At 37.7% G+C, this 16348-nt stretch overlaps 1 protein-coding gene across 10 annotated transcripts in view; it reads left to right on the top strand.

Annotated features, from left to right (window-relative positions):
• Positions 1–16348, top strand: part of Cept1 (choline/ethanolamine phosphotransferase 1) — a 41875-nt gene that overhangs the window by 1390 nt on the left and 24137 nt on the right. For all 10 annotated transcript variants that reach the window (NM_001439794.1, NM_001439795.1, NM_001439793.1 and 7 more), the window contains 3 exon segments: positions 7362–7768; positions 13651–13798; positions 15879–16020. In NM_001439794.1, coding sequence (NP_001426723.1) covers positions 7430–7768; positions 13651–13798; positions 15879–16020 — 629 coding nt within the window. In that variant the 5' untranslated portion in view covers positions 7362–7429.

Genomic DNA, 16348 nt, shown 5'->3' with positions numbered 1-16348 from the left:
TTGCTAAAACTCTTTAACTCACCAGGCAACCTCTATTACAGCAATACTCAAATCCCTTGTCAGTTTTCAACAAGTATAATTTGTAAGTTGTTAGAATATCTCCTTTCTACTCCAGAACTGTCAGGGATGTGTTGAGATATGTGTGTGCTGAATTGACTGGCTCAAACGCAAGGATACTGTATAAGACATTTGGAACATTACCAATTTAAAACTATTGGCATTGGATAAGATTTGAAGCTTTAAAAGCAGTTTGCCACATATTTATTCTATGCTGAGAGTAACTGAAGTCCCAGTACAGCTCGCCATTACAACGCAACCCTTGTAAGAAACGAATTAAGTAAATCTGACTGTCACATTACCAATTACACTTTACCGCATAGCACTTTCTTTTCTAAGCTACATGTTTTGATTTTGTTGTTGTTTGTTTGTGGTTTTTGTTGTTGGTTGGTTGGGTTGTTTTTTTCTTTTTCTTTTTCTTTTTTTCTAAACAGAGTTTCTTTATGTGTCCTGAGCTGTTCTGGTACTTGCTGTGTAGACCAGAACTCTGTCAACTCCGGGATCCACCTGCCTCTCTCTACCTCCTGAGTGCTGCGGTCAAAGGTGTGCACCACGACCTGGCCATATTTTGCTCTTTAAACTGCCTAGAAATGCTGGTGGTGTTCATTTTGAGGGCCATGCAGCACTGTTTTTAAAAAGAACATAAAAATGAATATGGCTCCAGGCTTTTGGTCCCCCCTCCAAAGTTATTTCCTCCTTTAAGGAACCCACAATTTCACACAGAAAACACCAGATCTAAGCTGTGTTACTCAGTGCAGTCTGCTTCTGAGTACAGAAAAAAACTCCACCTCCCCGCCCCCCGACGAACATATTTTAGGTATCATTTGTTAAATAATGCTGAACTTAATCCTGTGATCCTATTAATTGCCTTTCTTTTCTTGCTCCTGTTTTTCTTTCTCTTTTCCTCTATGGTCTCTTCCCTAATAATCTCCGCCATCAGTACTCTACTGTAGTAGTGGCAGAGGTCAGAAAGCTGTGTACAACTGGGGCCCACCGAAAAGCTTGCGAACATACTGCTGAATCAGTGCTGATAAAAACCTGGCACCCTTGTACATGGGTGGGGGCCGTGGGGGTGGGGCAGAAGGGAAGTTCTAGAACTTCACACAAGTTGGATATTGTGTAAGTTTATGGTCTGCTCAGCAGTTGAGTTTTCTGTTTCTGTTTTAAATGTGATATTTGTCAGATGCTCCCATCTCCCTCATACCCACCCCCACCCACCATCCGTGACAGAAATAAGGTGGGTCAGACACTGTTAACCTGTGTTCTTCATGGGAGACTTGAAAACTTAGAAATTGATGGATTTTAGTAAATGTATCCATTAACTATTGTTTCTTTGTCAAACATATATATCCATGCCTAATAGGAAAATGCTTTTGTCAGATAATGGCCCCTTTATGCCTCCAAAAAGTTTATTGGGTGGTACATACTATAACTTAGTTGAGGACAAGACCCACTCACCCGGACTCACACACCTGTTTGCATTTTTTAAGAGTGTAAAATGGGATCTCTTTCTAGGTCTAGAATAACCAAGTGCTCTTTTACATGTCACTGATGGTATGGGATTATTGTGGGGGAAAGAATGTTAACAGGAATGGGCCCATGGTCTTGGAACTTAAAGAACCCTGTTAGGGGTAAAGACAAAATCAAGTCCTACAAACAGAAAACCTTCAAAGTAAGATAAGGGCCACAGAAAAGTAGAACACTAGAGTCAGGTTGTAGCAGGAGGGAGGGTGTTTACCGAGTACAAGTGGAAAGGTTACCACACTGGTCAATAGTGTAAACTGAATTTCCACAGGCAGCCAGTTTTTTTTTTTTTCAGTTTAAAATAGCTTTCATAATTATGAAAGCCTGTTCTCAGTTAACAGGCTGTACTCTAAGATTGTAGGCTTTGTACAAGCTCATTGGTAAATTTCCATTCAGTCTAAGTAAAATCCCAGTGCTTAACCACAGCCTGTGAACCTCTGCATTCAGTGATGCTTCACACTTCATTTCCCTATCTGGTTTTACTTTTGTTCTGCCTTTGTAATTTCTTAGGTACCTGAATAAGGCACACTTTACTGTCTCATTCTCCACTTCTTGGACTATTCTTCATATTGCTCTTAAAATACCTAGTTCCCTCTTTTCTTCCGAGAGGGGTAGAAAAGTTCCTTTTTTGGTTCCATCCCTGTTTAAAATGTGTTCTTCCAACTCTTTTCTGTCTCAGCACTTTATTTTCTGTATAGTATCTGCCGTGCTGTGTGGTGTTACTGCTTGCCTCCTGGGATTTAGTACGTGCTGGGTGTGGGAGCTTGGCCATGCCTGTCTTGTATAGTAGGCACATTTGGAACTTAGAACTCTCCTCTCATAAACACTACCCTGACTGGTATGCTTCTAGGCTATCAGCAATAACTTGTACTTTGCTGGGTTATCTTTAACTTTTATCTTGTTTGATTTTAATTTCTTATGTAGTAAGGAAAGATATTTTGTGCATACCTTGTTAAACATAGGCCTGACTCCACACACAAAATTTCAACCAGTTGAGATAACTTTTGTTAATATTTGTAATATCTTCCAAATTTCCATTCTCACACTCTTTATTCTTCCTCTTCTAAGCTTCCGTTTGCTGCTGTCTGCTCCTTTGGCATGCATTAGCTTTTCAATTTGGTAAAATTCAGATACCCATGGTTTATTGTTGTTTTCCCTTGTCACTAGCTCCTCTCCTATGGGATTGCAGAAGGAAAGGTGGAGATGACCTGGAGCAGTGTCAGCAACTTCTCTGGCTGCTGACATGAGTTGAAAGTAAAGCAGTCATCAGTATGTCAGGGTGCTTGTGCCTGAATTCATGTTCACAGTGCTGTTACTAGTAGATGTACAGAGAGACAATGTTGCCAGATTGAAATGTTCAAAAACTCATTGATTTTAAAATGTATGGTTTGCATAATGGCTAGATCAGAAACAAATTTTCAACAATGTATTTTTTTCAATGAACAATAAAAGGTTAAAAGAAATTAGGTCAGGAGAGGAAAAACTTAAAAGGAAAGTATCAGTTCGTCAGCTAGTCCTATCAGTTTGTCAGCTAGTCCTGCCAAATGCTTAAATTTAAAACCATTAGGATCAGTTGCTTGTAGCTATTCAGTGCTAAAATAGGCTAGTACCCTCTGTGTACTGCCTTTAACAAAATAACAAACAATATGAGAATGAAACAGACTGAGACAACAAAATAAAAATGGAACCAGCTAAACTTTTATTTCTAGAGGAATTCCATAAGAGCTGACTACAGATTGCCAAATACAAAAAAGGTATCATCCACTTTAATTATAGAAAAATTGATTACTATAACCATATTTGATGACAGGTACCTATAATACTAGCACACAGGAGGCTGAGACTGGAGCATTAAAAGTTCCAGGTCAGCTTGGAACTAGCAAATTCTAGGCCAGCCTGGGCATGCACAGTGAAATCCTATCTTAGAATATGAGGGGAGAGGAGAGAATTAAACTCCTAAAGGTGTTTGTTAGTCTGTCTTTCAATCTAAAGTGATAATATAGTTGTTTGCTTTTAAACATTATTTAAACATTAGTGTAGCACAACACCTTAGTTGTTTAAATCTCTGATGATTTTTTTTTGGAAATTTGTTTAACTTTTTTTAAACCAAAGATAGAGATACGTGATTGGCAGAGATTTTAGACATATAAGTAAGTTTTTGGAGTGTGTGTGTGTGTGTGTGTGTGTGTGTGTGTGTGTGTGTGTGTAAAGAGAGAGAGAGAGAGAGAGAGAGAGAGAGAGAGAGAGAGAGAGAGAAGGGACCCTGCTCTCTATGTGACATTAACATTGTATTCAGTGCAAGGGAGTTCTTGCTGTCTGCCACAACTACTTTCAATTTTTTCCACCTTTTTGCCTTAGTCCCTTCCTTTATTATAAGGCTTTATGCCATATTTCCCCATTATAAGGCAGAACCTACTGTTCTCAGGACTACCCTGCCAAGGCTGAATAAACTGGTTCTTGTCAACAAAAAGGGAATGGGGAGGACAACTGACTAGTTCCATTGTTAAGATACATGAGATCCCAGATCACATTATAAATTACCATTGTGCACTATTTCTGGGAACTTCATATTGCTTTCTGATAGTTTTAAACCAGAAGACCACAGTATACCTCTTGGTGTGGTTGGTTTGTTGCCACTGTCATTGTAGTTCTGTCAAGATTGTCAAGATTATCCTTGCTTTGTTTTGTCCTTAATCTTGTACTATACTCCTCTTATTCGGTAATGATGGGTTCCTCATGCGATTCTTTATTCTTCTTCTCTTAATATTTAATCCCTTCAAGAACTCTCTGTCTTCTAGTTTTTATACTTTGCTTTAAGTGAAATTATATCTCTCACCTGAACTAGTCTTTTGATTTCACTGAAAACATCATCTCAAACTAAACACCATGTGTATTGCTGGGCATAATGGCATGCACCTGTGGTCCCATCTACTTTGGAGGCTGAGGCAAGAAAGCATGTGTGCAAGTATTCAAGGCCAACTGACCTAGATAAACATAACAAGATACTATCTTTTTCTTAATTGAAAAAATTTTTTCATACTATATACTTTTCGTACTCCCAACTTTCCCCCTCCCCCAACTCCTCCCAGATTATCTCCACTCACCCAACTCCAGGGTCTTTCTCTCTTTTTAAAAACACAAAAACTCACAAAACTCACACATACAAACAAAAAAATAAATAAAATCCATAAAACTACTAAATTAGAAACCAAAATATGCAAATACAAGGCCAATTTGACAAAACATGTCCAAACAAAGCTTAATAAGACAAAATGTCTACAAAAACACTATTCATTTTGTCTTGACCAATTACTCCTGGGTCTAGGTAGTTAATATATCCAGTGAGATGCATCAGAGAAAACTAATTTTTTCCTTTGCAAGCGGGTATCAGTTGCAGATAGCTTCTTGGCTATGGATGGCCGTCATGGCCACCTTTTAGTGCTGGGATCCTATCTGGCTTGAATCTGTGCAGGGCTGTATGTGCTGTCACAGTCACTGTGGATCCATACATGCATCAGTTCTGTTGTATCTGGAGGACATTGTTTTCATTGTACCCATCCCACTTAGGATGGAGTGCTCCAAATATCTTACACTCTGCATGTTGCTCAGTGTGGATTTTTGTATTAATTCGCATCTGCTGCAAAAAGAAGTTTCTTTGGTGATGGCTGAGCAAAGCACTGATCTATGAATATAGCAGAATGTCATTAGGAATCATTTTATTGATACGTTCGTGTAACACAGTGATTTTCAACCTTCCTGATGCTACAACTGTTTAATATAGTTTATCATGTTGTAGTGACCCCCAACCATAAAATTATTCTTGTTGCTATTTCCTAACTAATTTTGTTACTGTTGTGAATTATAATAAAATAAGTATGTGTGTTTTTTCCATAGTCTTCCGTGACCTCTGTAGAAGAGTCATTCAACCCCAAAGGGGTTGAGACCCACAGACCTAAACCACTGCTTTATTAGAAAAATAGTATTTTGTTTTTCCTGGTGCCCATGGCCTACCTAGTCTTAGGTTCTTGGCCACCTTAGCAATATCAAGCATCGCCTGGAATGGACCTTAGATTTAGTAAGAGAGTGGTTGGTTACTACTACAACACTTGTGCCACTGTTGCACCAGAATAATGAAATCCCACTTTAAAAACAGAGTAAAACAAAACCTCTTAGACTAAGGGTATATCCTGAACAGTGGAAGGATTGCTTATTAAATAGGAGGCTCTGAGTTTAATACCTAGCACTTCCAAAAGGAAGTTTGCGTGTATTCCTTCCCTTGCTGACCTTGTTCCTGGCTCCCCTGTCATCCCTCAACCCAAAAGATGACAAATTAGAAACTTTCCAGCTAGTTCTCTAGACATAAGTTGTCTAGCTGCTGACTGTTTTCTTCTCTTCCATCTCTTACATTCAATCTCTAAGAACTTTCTGTTGATTCTTCCTTTTAAAATAGAAATTACTGGTAGACCTGACTATCATTTTTATTAACATTTTTTTGCCCTTAATATAAGCACTTAAAATCATTCAGATCATGAGCTAATTTGTAATTGTTCTTTCTCTTTTGTCCATTATGATTAATAAATATAGAACTGTCCTATTAATATTGAAAGGACTCCTATAATTATTTTCTTATATGCTTAGTTATAATTATGTTGTCTCTAGCCTTCTAATTCAAGTGCAGCACTTCAAGGAATAAGTACGTAAAGGTCCTTATGGCTGACACCCAGTTCACTTTCCTTTGTTTTCTTACTACTGGACTTCATCATGTCACCTGTATATATAGTGATATATATATATATATATATATATATATATATATATATATACATATATATATATATTCACATGTGTATATAGTGCTGTTCTTGTAACTTTCTGGTAGTTTCACCTATAATACCATATGTATCCCTTTCCACCAGTAAAACTTTCATCTTTGGATTTAGCTTTAGTGGATTTATTATGTTTGTTTGACAATCGCTTAACAACTATGTGACTTGAAAAATGTTAATTAGTCTCTGTGCCTTAGTTTCTTTGTTCTGTAAAAATTAGGATGATTAGCATATATACTCCCACACTTCTAGAGTTGTTGTGAGGATGAAATTTACTAATTTATTAAGGGTTCTTAATTTGCAGGATATAGGTGTTTAATAAATATTATCTATGATCATTTAAAAAAGTGTAGTTTAAGGGGACAGTGTTGTAACTTAGTGGTAGAGCACTTTCTTACATGTACAAGTCCCTGGGTCTAATCCTCAGAAATACACACACACACACACGCACACACACATGTGCGCGCGCACACACACACATGTGCGCGCACACACACACGCACACACACATGCGCGCGCGCACACACACACATGCAAGCACACATGCGCACACACACACACACACACACGCAAGCACACGTGCAGATGCATGTAAAATCATTTTAGTTGTTATTCATTTGATATTAATATGCTAAGTTGTCACCTCCTTTTCCATACACGTGTATATGTGTGTGCATCTGTGTGTAACGTAACTAGCCTGTTTCCAGCATTTGATCTCATTGTTAACTAGAAGCAGTGTAAGTTGGAATGTGAGCTGCAGAATCAGATAATCTATAAGTATGGAAGTGTATGACTATTAGAGTCCCATAACTTCATTTAAAGGAAGTTTATATATTTCTTACTAAGGGCTAGAACTAAAGTTAGACCCCTACACTAGCTTCCTGTTTGGTGTTAGTTCTGTTTTGCTGACTTTTTAATGTTGATTTACTGGTTGTATATCTCACCCAATCCCAGGTAAATAGCCACAGAAGGCTACCAAACAAGATAAGTCATTGTCTCCAAGTAGAAGAAAACCAAGACCCATGAGTGGGCATCGGTCAACAAGGAAACGATGTGGAGATTCTCACCCAGAGTCCCCTGTGGGCTTCGGGCATATGAGTACTACAGGGTGTATATTAAATAAATTGTTTCAGTTACCGACACCACCACTGTCAAGACACCAATTAAAACGGCTAGAAGAACACAGGTATCAGAGTGCTGGACGGTCCCTTCTCGAGCCCTTAATGCAAGGATACTGGGAATGGCTAGTTGGAAGAGTACCCTCATGGATTGCCCCAAATCTCATCACCATCATTGGACTATCAATAAATATCTGTACAACTATTTTGTTAGTCTTCTACTGCCCTACAGCTACAGAGCAGGTAAGAGTAACAACAGTAATGTTTGTTATAGTCCAGAAACATTGTAATTGGGATTCTTAGATCATTTTATATAAAGACAAAATATTCTCTTGGATATTTGATAACTATTTTCAATATCCTATAACGACTTCAATGAATTGCATAAGCTATCCTTACTTTATATACTACTGTTGTTTAACAGTCATAAGAAGGGGGATCTGAGATGGCATGACTATAAGCAAGGCTTCTCAAAAGTGTTTTTTCAGCCAGGTGTGGTATCAGATGCCTGAGACACCACTAAGGAGGCTGAGACAGAAAGGTTCTGAGTTGGAAGCAAGTGGTGCTTCGTATTAAGTTTAAGACAAATCTGTCCTGACTATTTGTTCCATGTACATCTTACATAGTTTTTTTTTTCTTTTAATTCCTCTTTTATTGTGGAAACATGGTTAATACAGAGTGTGTAGATACATTTCTAATTTCTTCTTTTTGGAGACAGAGTTTTGCTCTGAAGGTCAGGTTGAGTGCAGATTTCATAACTTCCAATGTTGTGCTGAGATTACAAATACACCACCATGCCTGACTTGTTTTCTCAAATAGCTTGCTATATTTCAGTCAGGATACTTATAGAGCAAAACCCAATACGTTGTATAATGGCATCACGTGTCCTTTGAGCTGCTTCATGTGGGCTTATCTGAAACCTGGACTCCTGATTCCAAAGGATTTGCTCTAGGTTTATGTATCCTTATAAGGGAACAGCAAGGAGGTGGTTGATTGCAATGGAACGATTTTAATAATCCTAAACCACATCTAGAGAGAGTATCAGGGTTTAAGAGTGGCTCAAAACATTAGTAATGTATTAAACACTGCAGAATGCACTAGGTAACCCTGGTTTCCTCTGATATTTTTCTTGCAGTTTTCTTAAGTGATTTAGATTTACTTGAGTACAGAATAGAAAATGCTCTGATCACAGGGAAATTTTAAAAATTGCTGTGAGGAAGCATCAAGGTGAAAAATGACTTCAGCACTCTTTTAGTGCTCTTCATGGAAGGAATAATGTAGCTGCATGGTAGAAATACTTGTTAGACTCAGCTTAAGATACATTAAACTAAGTCACAGCTCTCTCTGCCATAAGTCTGTCATCTCTGGGATGGCAGTAAGATACCCAAGCCTAACCCTTTATTTAAGTCTTATTCGTAGTGTTGTGAAAATTAATGTGTCTAGAATGTCTAGCATAGAATGCTCAGTCGATAGACGCTGATTATTGTTTCATTTGGTCAAAGAGGTTAAGTATATAACTTCTTCCCCAAAACTCCCTCCCATTCCTGATTTTTTCTATCATATATACTATGATAGAACAAACATCTAAGTCCACCTTCAGTTTTTTATATTTTGTTTATCCATATTTTAAAAACAAAATTCTATAAATTTAGCCCCAAAAGAGATTCAGTTCATTGTATCTGATTCTTTTAGCTATTTTACCAGAAAGATCTGTGTACATGTGTTATGAACATTCTATACATTTTTATGCTAAAGACTTTTTTAAGCTTTTGTTTTTTTAACACTTTACATTATTATATAATTCCATCATTTTTCTTTTTCCTCCCTCCAAACTCTCTGCGTCTAGATACCAATCATACTAATAGAAATGAAGTTCACTGTTTGAATCGCTTTAACTGGCTTGGTTTTTGTTAGGAAAAGAAAAGTGGTAGATGCTTTAAATACAAAAAGGAAGTTAATCAAATTCTCCATATAGAAATGGTGACCTCATTTATAAGTGTGGTACCTAAATATCCCTTCGCTATGTTAGTTGCTAATGTGTTTAAATTTTATCAACTGGGTAGCTTAGCTTTTGTTTGTGTCTTTTGTTGTTGGTTTGGGGGTTTCATTGTTGTTTGTGACAGAATTTTGAATTTGAGATAGAATCTTCTATAACTATGATTATAAGCATGTGCTATCTGTCTACTAGACTTTTGTTTTATTGCTGTTATTTAGTTTTATATTTTATGGTCCAGAGAGGTAACTCAGGGGTTGAGAGATATTATTCTTGCAGTTAGGCTTTTAGAATTAAAATCTGGTGGCTTATAACCACCTGCATTTCCAGCTACAGGGGATCCAACTTTGTCCTCTGGCTTCCACGAGTACTTGCACTAACATGCATTTATCCACACATAGATGCATATACATACACATAATTAAAAATAATAAAATACTTTTACTGTGTCTGTGTTTAGCTTCTGTTTCCATGTTCTATCTACTGGTGAAAGTTGAAGTCTCCCACTATTGTTGTGTGTGAGGTTCAATGTGTGCTTTGAACTTTAATAATGTTTCTTCTATAGCTGTGTGTTGGTATATTGCCTGCATGTCTGTACAAAGGGGCCAGATCCTTTGGAACTAGAGTTACAGACAGTTGTGAGCTGCCATGTGGATACTGGGAGTTGATATTGAGTCCTCTGGAAGAGCAACCAGTGCTCTTAACCTCTGAGCCATCTCTCCAGCCCGTATTGCATGCCTTATACACACGAACACACTAAGGCTGAGTTGTCTCATTACTAGTGGGTTTTACTGAGTTGCAGATTTGCAGGAAGCTTGTAAAGTATCAGGAAAGGCAGTGGTGGCAGGCACACTAGGCAGCTGGTCACGTCGTATCTGCAGGCTGGAAGCAGAGAGAGATAGATGCTGTTGCTCTGCCGCCTTTCTTTATTTTCCCTCTCAGTGTGGGATCCCAGTGCTGGGATGGTGCCACCCATTATCCAGGGTGGATCTGGTCTACCCTCCTCAGTTAACCTTTTTGGAAACAGCCTCATAGATATACCCAGGAATGTATTTCTAGGGCGATTCTAAATCCAGTCACTTTGACAGTAAAGATTAACCATCACACCCACCTTTTCTTACTGTCCTTGCATTTCTACAAGATTTGGCAAACTGACTTTCTTACATTCCTATCAGAGTTAATAGTACCTGACAGGTACGTGTGCGCTTTCCTTTGCCAGGCTTTTAACTAATATGAGCCCACACTTGGAGTAGGGGGCTTATTTTGAAAACAAAACAAAAAAACTCCGAGAGTTATAAAATGATGGGAATGAGGAAAAAGTAATTAAATATTAGGTGTTTTTACAGATCTACAGAAAGGAAGGAAAAGAAAAACAAAGAAAACCTTAGTCTCTACTTTTTTTGTGCTTATAATTGTTATTCTGCTTTTTCCTGATGTGTACACACTAATAGTTGAAGTCATCTGTTTTCATAGTAACACTCTAGCTCATTGAAATCCTAAGTAGGCCCCAAGAAGGTCCTGTGTTTTATTTATCTTTACAAAGCAGAGCAATTTGGTAGCATATTTGTGGTGGTGGGAGTGTTCTTTGTATGGTTAACGTAGTATTTAGCTACTTGATTTGAGCATTTAAAAATAGAAGTAAAGAACTAATTTTTTTATCTGATTTTACTTAATTTAATGGCTACTGTGTTGGTGCAATAGTATCTAAAGGATGCTGAGTCCTTCAGGAAGAAGGAATAATAGATCTGAGTCCAAAAGAGGGTCTCCTTAGTCACAAAGAGTTCCTTGGCCATTTCAGTCTGCTTACATGCACATCATGTTACAAACAATGTATTGACTTCAGGATTTGTAACTCAGGCTTCAGAGAGGTATGTACTGTGTGGTCCTTTTTATAGCCTCAGTGTTAAGTCTGGAACACCAAGAAAATGTTTAAGGGGAGATCATTATTGTTTAAAAACTAAGTTATAAATAGATTTCTCGCAGAGAAAAAAATCTTTTTCCAGTATAGCATATACTGAATATTTTATAACTCTTAAATATTAATAGCATGTAACTGGACAACTACTATCTAAGAAAATCCTGTGATAATAACATTTTATTCATAGTCTAGACAGAGAAATACATAACATTTAAATCAGTATTAGTGGTTTATTTTTTAAGAAAAGACAAGGTATTCTTTAATGATGTATCTATAAGTAAGATTCAGGGCCTCTGCAAACCAGAGCATCCTTGTTCCGGTGTTTCTCTATGAACCCTTGTAAAAGCATATTAAAAACAAGTTTCTTGATAAAGAAAATGGGAAAAATATTTCTATTGTTGGCTATTCTCAAACATCCTCAGTATGCATTCACCATATTGGGCACCAGAAGTCCTGCAGTGAAAAAGTGAGAAATGTGTTTAATGTTGTTGAACGTAGTATTTCCCTGATGAAATGAAGGGAAACTGTACTAGTTCTTTTGTGGCTTTGATTGTTTAGGCAGCATCTCCAGTATGATTGATTACACACTCCCGTAATCCCAGGTATGATTACACACTCCCGTAATCCCAGGTATGATTACACACTCCCGTAATCCCAGGTATGATTACACACTCCCATAATCCCAGGTATGATTACACACTCCCGTAATCCCAGGTATGATTACACACTCCCGTAATCCCAGGTATGATTACACACTCCCGTAATCCCAGGTATGATTACACACTCCCGTAATCCCAGGTATGATTACACACTCCCGTAATCCCAGGTATGATTGATTACACACTCCCGTAATCCCAGGTATGATTACACACTCCCGTAATCCCAGGTATGATTACACACTCCTGTAATCCCAGGTATGATTACACACTCCTGTAATCCCAGGTATGATTGATTACACACTCCTGTAATCCCAGGTATGATTACACACTCCCGTAATCCCAGGTATGATTACACACTCCCGTAATCCCAGGTCCTGGAGTGGGAGGTAGAAGAGGAGAATCAGGAATTCTAGGCTAGCCTCTGCTACCTATAGTTTTGATTCCAGCAGCCTGGACTATATATCAGACCCTTATTCATATAATAAGGAAGTTTTGGGTCAGGTATTTATGTCTGTATTCCCAGAATCTGGAAGGCAGAGGCAAAGGGATTTGAAGGCCATATTTGTCTATATAGAGAGCTTGGGAATAGACTAGGCTATGTGGTTCCCTATTTTAAAACAACAAAAATGAAGACAGACTAAAGAAGCCCATGCTGGCCATGATAACTGTGTAGCCAATGTTGGCCTTGAATGTTTGATCCTCCTGCTTTCACCTCCCAGATGCTAGAATTATAAGTAGTCCTACCATGCAGGACTAGCATGCTGATTAAATACTGGGAAGAATTTAAAAGAGACAGTGTAGTCCCTCATGAAAGTTCTGAAAAATTTCTGCAAAGTACATCATCCTTTGATATTTGTAAAGTATTGATTCTACAACTTCCACACAGAAATCCAAGTCTGGAGATGCTTAAGTACCTTCTCTAAAATTGTGTAGCAGGCATATAATCCACGTACCCTTCCATGTTCTGTAAAGAACCTCTGGGTTACTTGCAATGCTGAATATAGTGTCCGTATTCTTAAGTAGCTATGTGTGGAATTATTTTAAAAAGAAAAATGTCTGTCTGTATTTGTTATAGATGCAGATTTTTATACTTTAGAAATTCGGCCGATTGAATCCCTGGTTAGGGAACTCAGAGATACAGGGGATCTATTATATTTAATGGGCACCCTTAAAAACAGGGAATTTAAATCTGCAACAATTGCAGTTACTTCAGGGGTCAGTCAATTCTTCATTATTTAGTGTTTCGGTCATCTCTTCCACACTTTCAACCAGGAATACTTGTAGAGAATGAGGAGAAAATTGGGCTGGCAAGATGGGCTCAGTGGGTAAAAGCAGTAGCTGCTTCGCCTGAAGACCTGAGTTAATTCCTGAACTCACATGGTGGAAGAAGAGAACCTCTGACCTCCACATGTTCTGTGCGTGCCTCAGGAGCATGCACACACACGTACACGCGTGTAAATGTGGTTGAAATGAAGAGTAAATATCTGTTGTTAGAAACACTTAGCCAGACCTGATAATGAGACTGTCTGAGTGCTGCTCTTGTCTTACTCCACAGGCACCTCTGTGGGCTTACATCGCCTGTGCTTGCGGCCTTTTCATTTACCAGTCACTGGATGCTATAGACGGGAAACAGGCCAGAAGAACTAACAGTAGCTCTCCTTTGGGAGAACTTTTTGATCATGGCTGTGACTCACTATCAACAGGTATTGTTGCTTTTTAATGCTGAGAATTATTAACTGATATAAACAGTTTGATAATCAGTGTTGTAATAAACAAATTTAGTTAGTTCTCAAGCAGATGATTTTTATATTAAATTTTAGTGAGTTTTTTGGAGACTTATAGTTCTGGTTAGTGCTTGTTCATTGTTGGCATTATTGGGAAACTTAATTACTTGGTTTGTTTTATTTTATTTATTTATTTATTTATTTATTTTTGTTTTTTGGGTTTTTTTTTCTTTTTTTCCAGTGCTTGGGGTTCACACTCAGGGCCTTGCATATGCTCACTAGGCAAGCCTGCTACCTCTACTGCCATCTCCGTTCCAGGACCTTTTCTTTTTAAAATATTAGAGTGTAATTGTCATTATCACAGATTCCATAGTCTTAGGTAAAAGCACAAAAGTGGATGACTGTTAGTCCATGCCCTTGTATGTAAATGGATTCTAAGTGTAGATAGTTAGGAGAACACTACACACTTGAGTTAAAATATGCAGTAAGGGCTGGGATAAAGACTGATATGATCAAGCCTGGAGAAGTGACAAGCAGCTCGAGGATTACAGCTAACAATAAATGCTGTGCTGTGTGTTGCTAACTTACTAAGGATAGATTTTAGGTGTTCCACCACAGTGGTGACACACAGATTAAATTTCTTAATTCACAATATGTACACACATCAAAACACCCTATTGTACAATTTTTTAAAAAGCTAGAAGAAAAAGTGCTGGCAGTGGTTTTTGTTAACAGAGTTGAAGTGTAGGTGATATATCTGTATTTATAGTATGTGGCAAATTTTTCAAATAATATTTGAGTGTGTTTTTAGAGAAAGAAATCATAAATGAAATTAGGTGAGCATTGTGATGTACACTAACAGTCCTGTCCCCGAGAAGCTACTGTAGAGACTGCATAAGTACAAGGTCAGCATGAGCTGTACGCAAGCAGTGGGCCAGCCCGAACTACTTAATAAGATCCTCTCCCAAATCACAAAGAAAGAATGAATTCCTAACTAGTATTCCTAACAGAAGTCTCTCCCTCCTTATTTTACCTTTATTCTTCAGTCGGAGTACCAGTTGGCATGGCATTTAAAATATTTTTTATTTGCATGTTTTATGTCTCGGGTCCAGATTTGCATATGAAAATCATTACTTTATTGTGTTCTGATGGTAGCCTGCTTGTTAAAGGAAGAAAAGCAGCTAAGTAAGTCGGATTAAGGAAAACTCCAACTTTCACTGAGTGAAAACTAGTTAGGTAACTTGAAAGACCATTAGAATTTAATGAGAAAGCTGTAAGATGCCAAGTATCTTATTTTTGAAAGTTGAAATGACAGTCATTTCACATTGTAGTTTGAGTTTCAAACCAATAGGAAGTCTTTTCCCTATATATGAGACATATACCTGCTAAGTAAGAAAAACAGTTTTCTACTCTTGAAGCTTGTCTATTTTTGTTTTTTGTTTTCTAGTCTATTTTTTTTTTGTTTGGTTTCTGACTCTCTGCTTAAGTGGCTTATGCTTTTCTTGGGAGGTGGTGTTTGCCTGTTTTGTGTTCTAAATCGTGTGTGTGTGTGTGTGTGTGTGTGTGTGTGTGTGTGTGTGTGTGTAGCCCTGTACGGCTGCTTTCAGATGCCAGAATTGAAAATCAGACCCCTGCCTCGAGGTTGTGACCACTGAACCATCTCTAAAGTCCCTGTTTGTATTTTATTTCATTTTTTGAGAAGTGACCTCCCCGTGTAACTAAGGCTGGCTTTGAACTCTCCCTGCCTCAGTTTCCTGAGTGCTGAGATAGGTGTGTGCTTGATAGCAGCTGCAGCACCCTGAGAACTTTTACTCCTCAGTACTACTCTCTAGGGAGAATTCTTAGAAGCACGTCAAAGTGTCTTACTGCTTTGAAGAACTTTGCTCCAGCTTAGTGATCTAAAAATCATGAAAATGTGAAATGAAATAAGACATTGAAATTATGGTGTAAAAATTGCGTAAATATCACGTAACTGAAAGGAGATCATCCTTGTCTCATCTGAAGTGATTTTCAGCTCTACTGATGCCATTCAGTTCTCATCGTCGTTTTTCTTCTGCAGTTTTTGTGGTTCTTGGAACGTGTATTGCAGTGCAACTTGGGACAAATCCTGACTGGATGTTTTTTTGTTGTTTTGCTGGGACATTCATGTTCTACTGTGCACACTGGCAAACATACGTTTCTGGAACATTGCGATTTGGAATGTAAGTAATACTTAATGGTGATTTTATTGCTGTTTTTAAATATGGAAAATATTGCTTATAGATAATAAGTATTAAGAATTGATCAAATCACTAAAGTAACTTAAGTTTTTAAAGTAAACTATTTAAAGTTATTTTCTCTTTGTCATCTCTCTTTTGTATTCCTTCGGGAACGAAGTACCAGAATCATCCAGTAAGCATTTCGAAAGGATAATAAAAAGCAATAGGCCTCACTCATCTTCACAAGTCTTTCCAAATTTACATTTTTATTCAACTGTCTCTTTTTACCTTAATTCCATGTCTTATTTTGACATGTAAAAATTATTTTCAG

The sequence above is a fragment of the Rattus norvegicus genome, chromosome 2 (assembly GCF_021556685.1).
Source record: "Rattus norvegicus strain SHRSP/BbbUtx chromosome 2, alternate assembly SHRSP_T2T, whole genome shotgun sequence".
Lineage (NCBI taxonomy): Eukaryota > Metazoa > Chordata > Mammalia > Rodentia > Muridae > Rattus > Rattus norvegicus.
The sequence above is the reverse complement of the archived record's forward strand: the minus strand, read 5'-3'. Positions and strand labels throughout refer to the sequence as shown.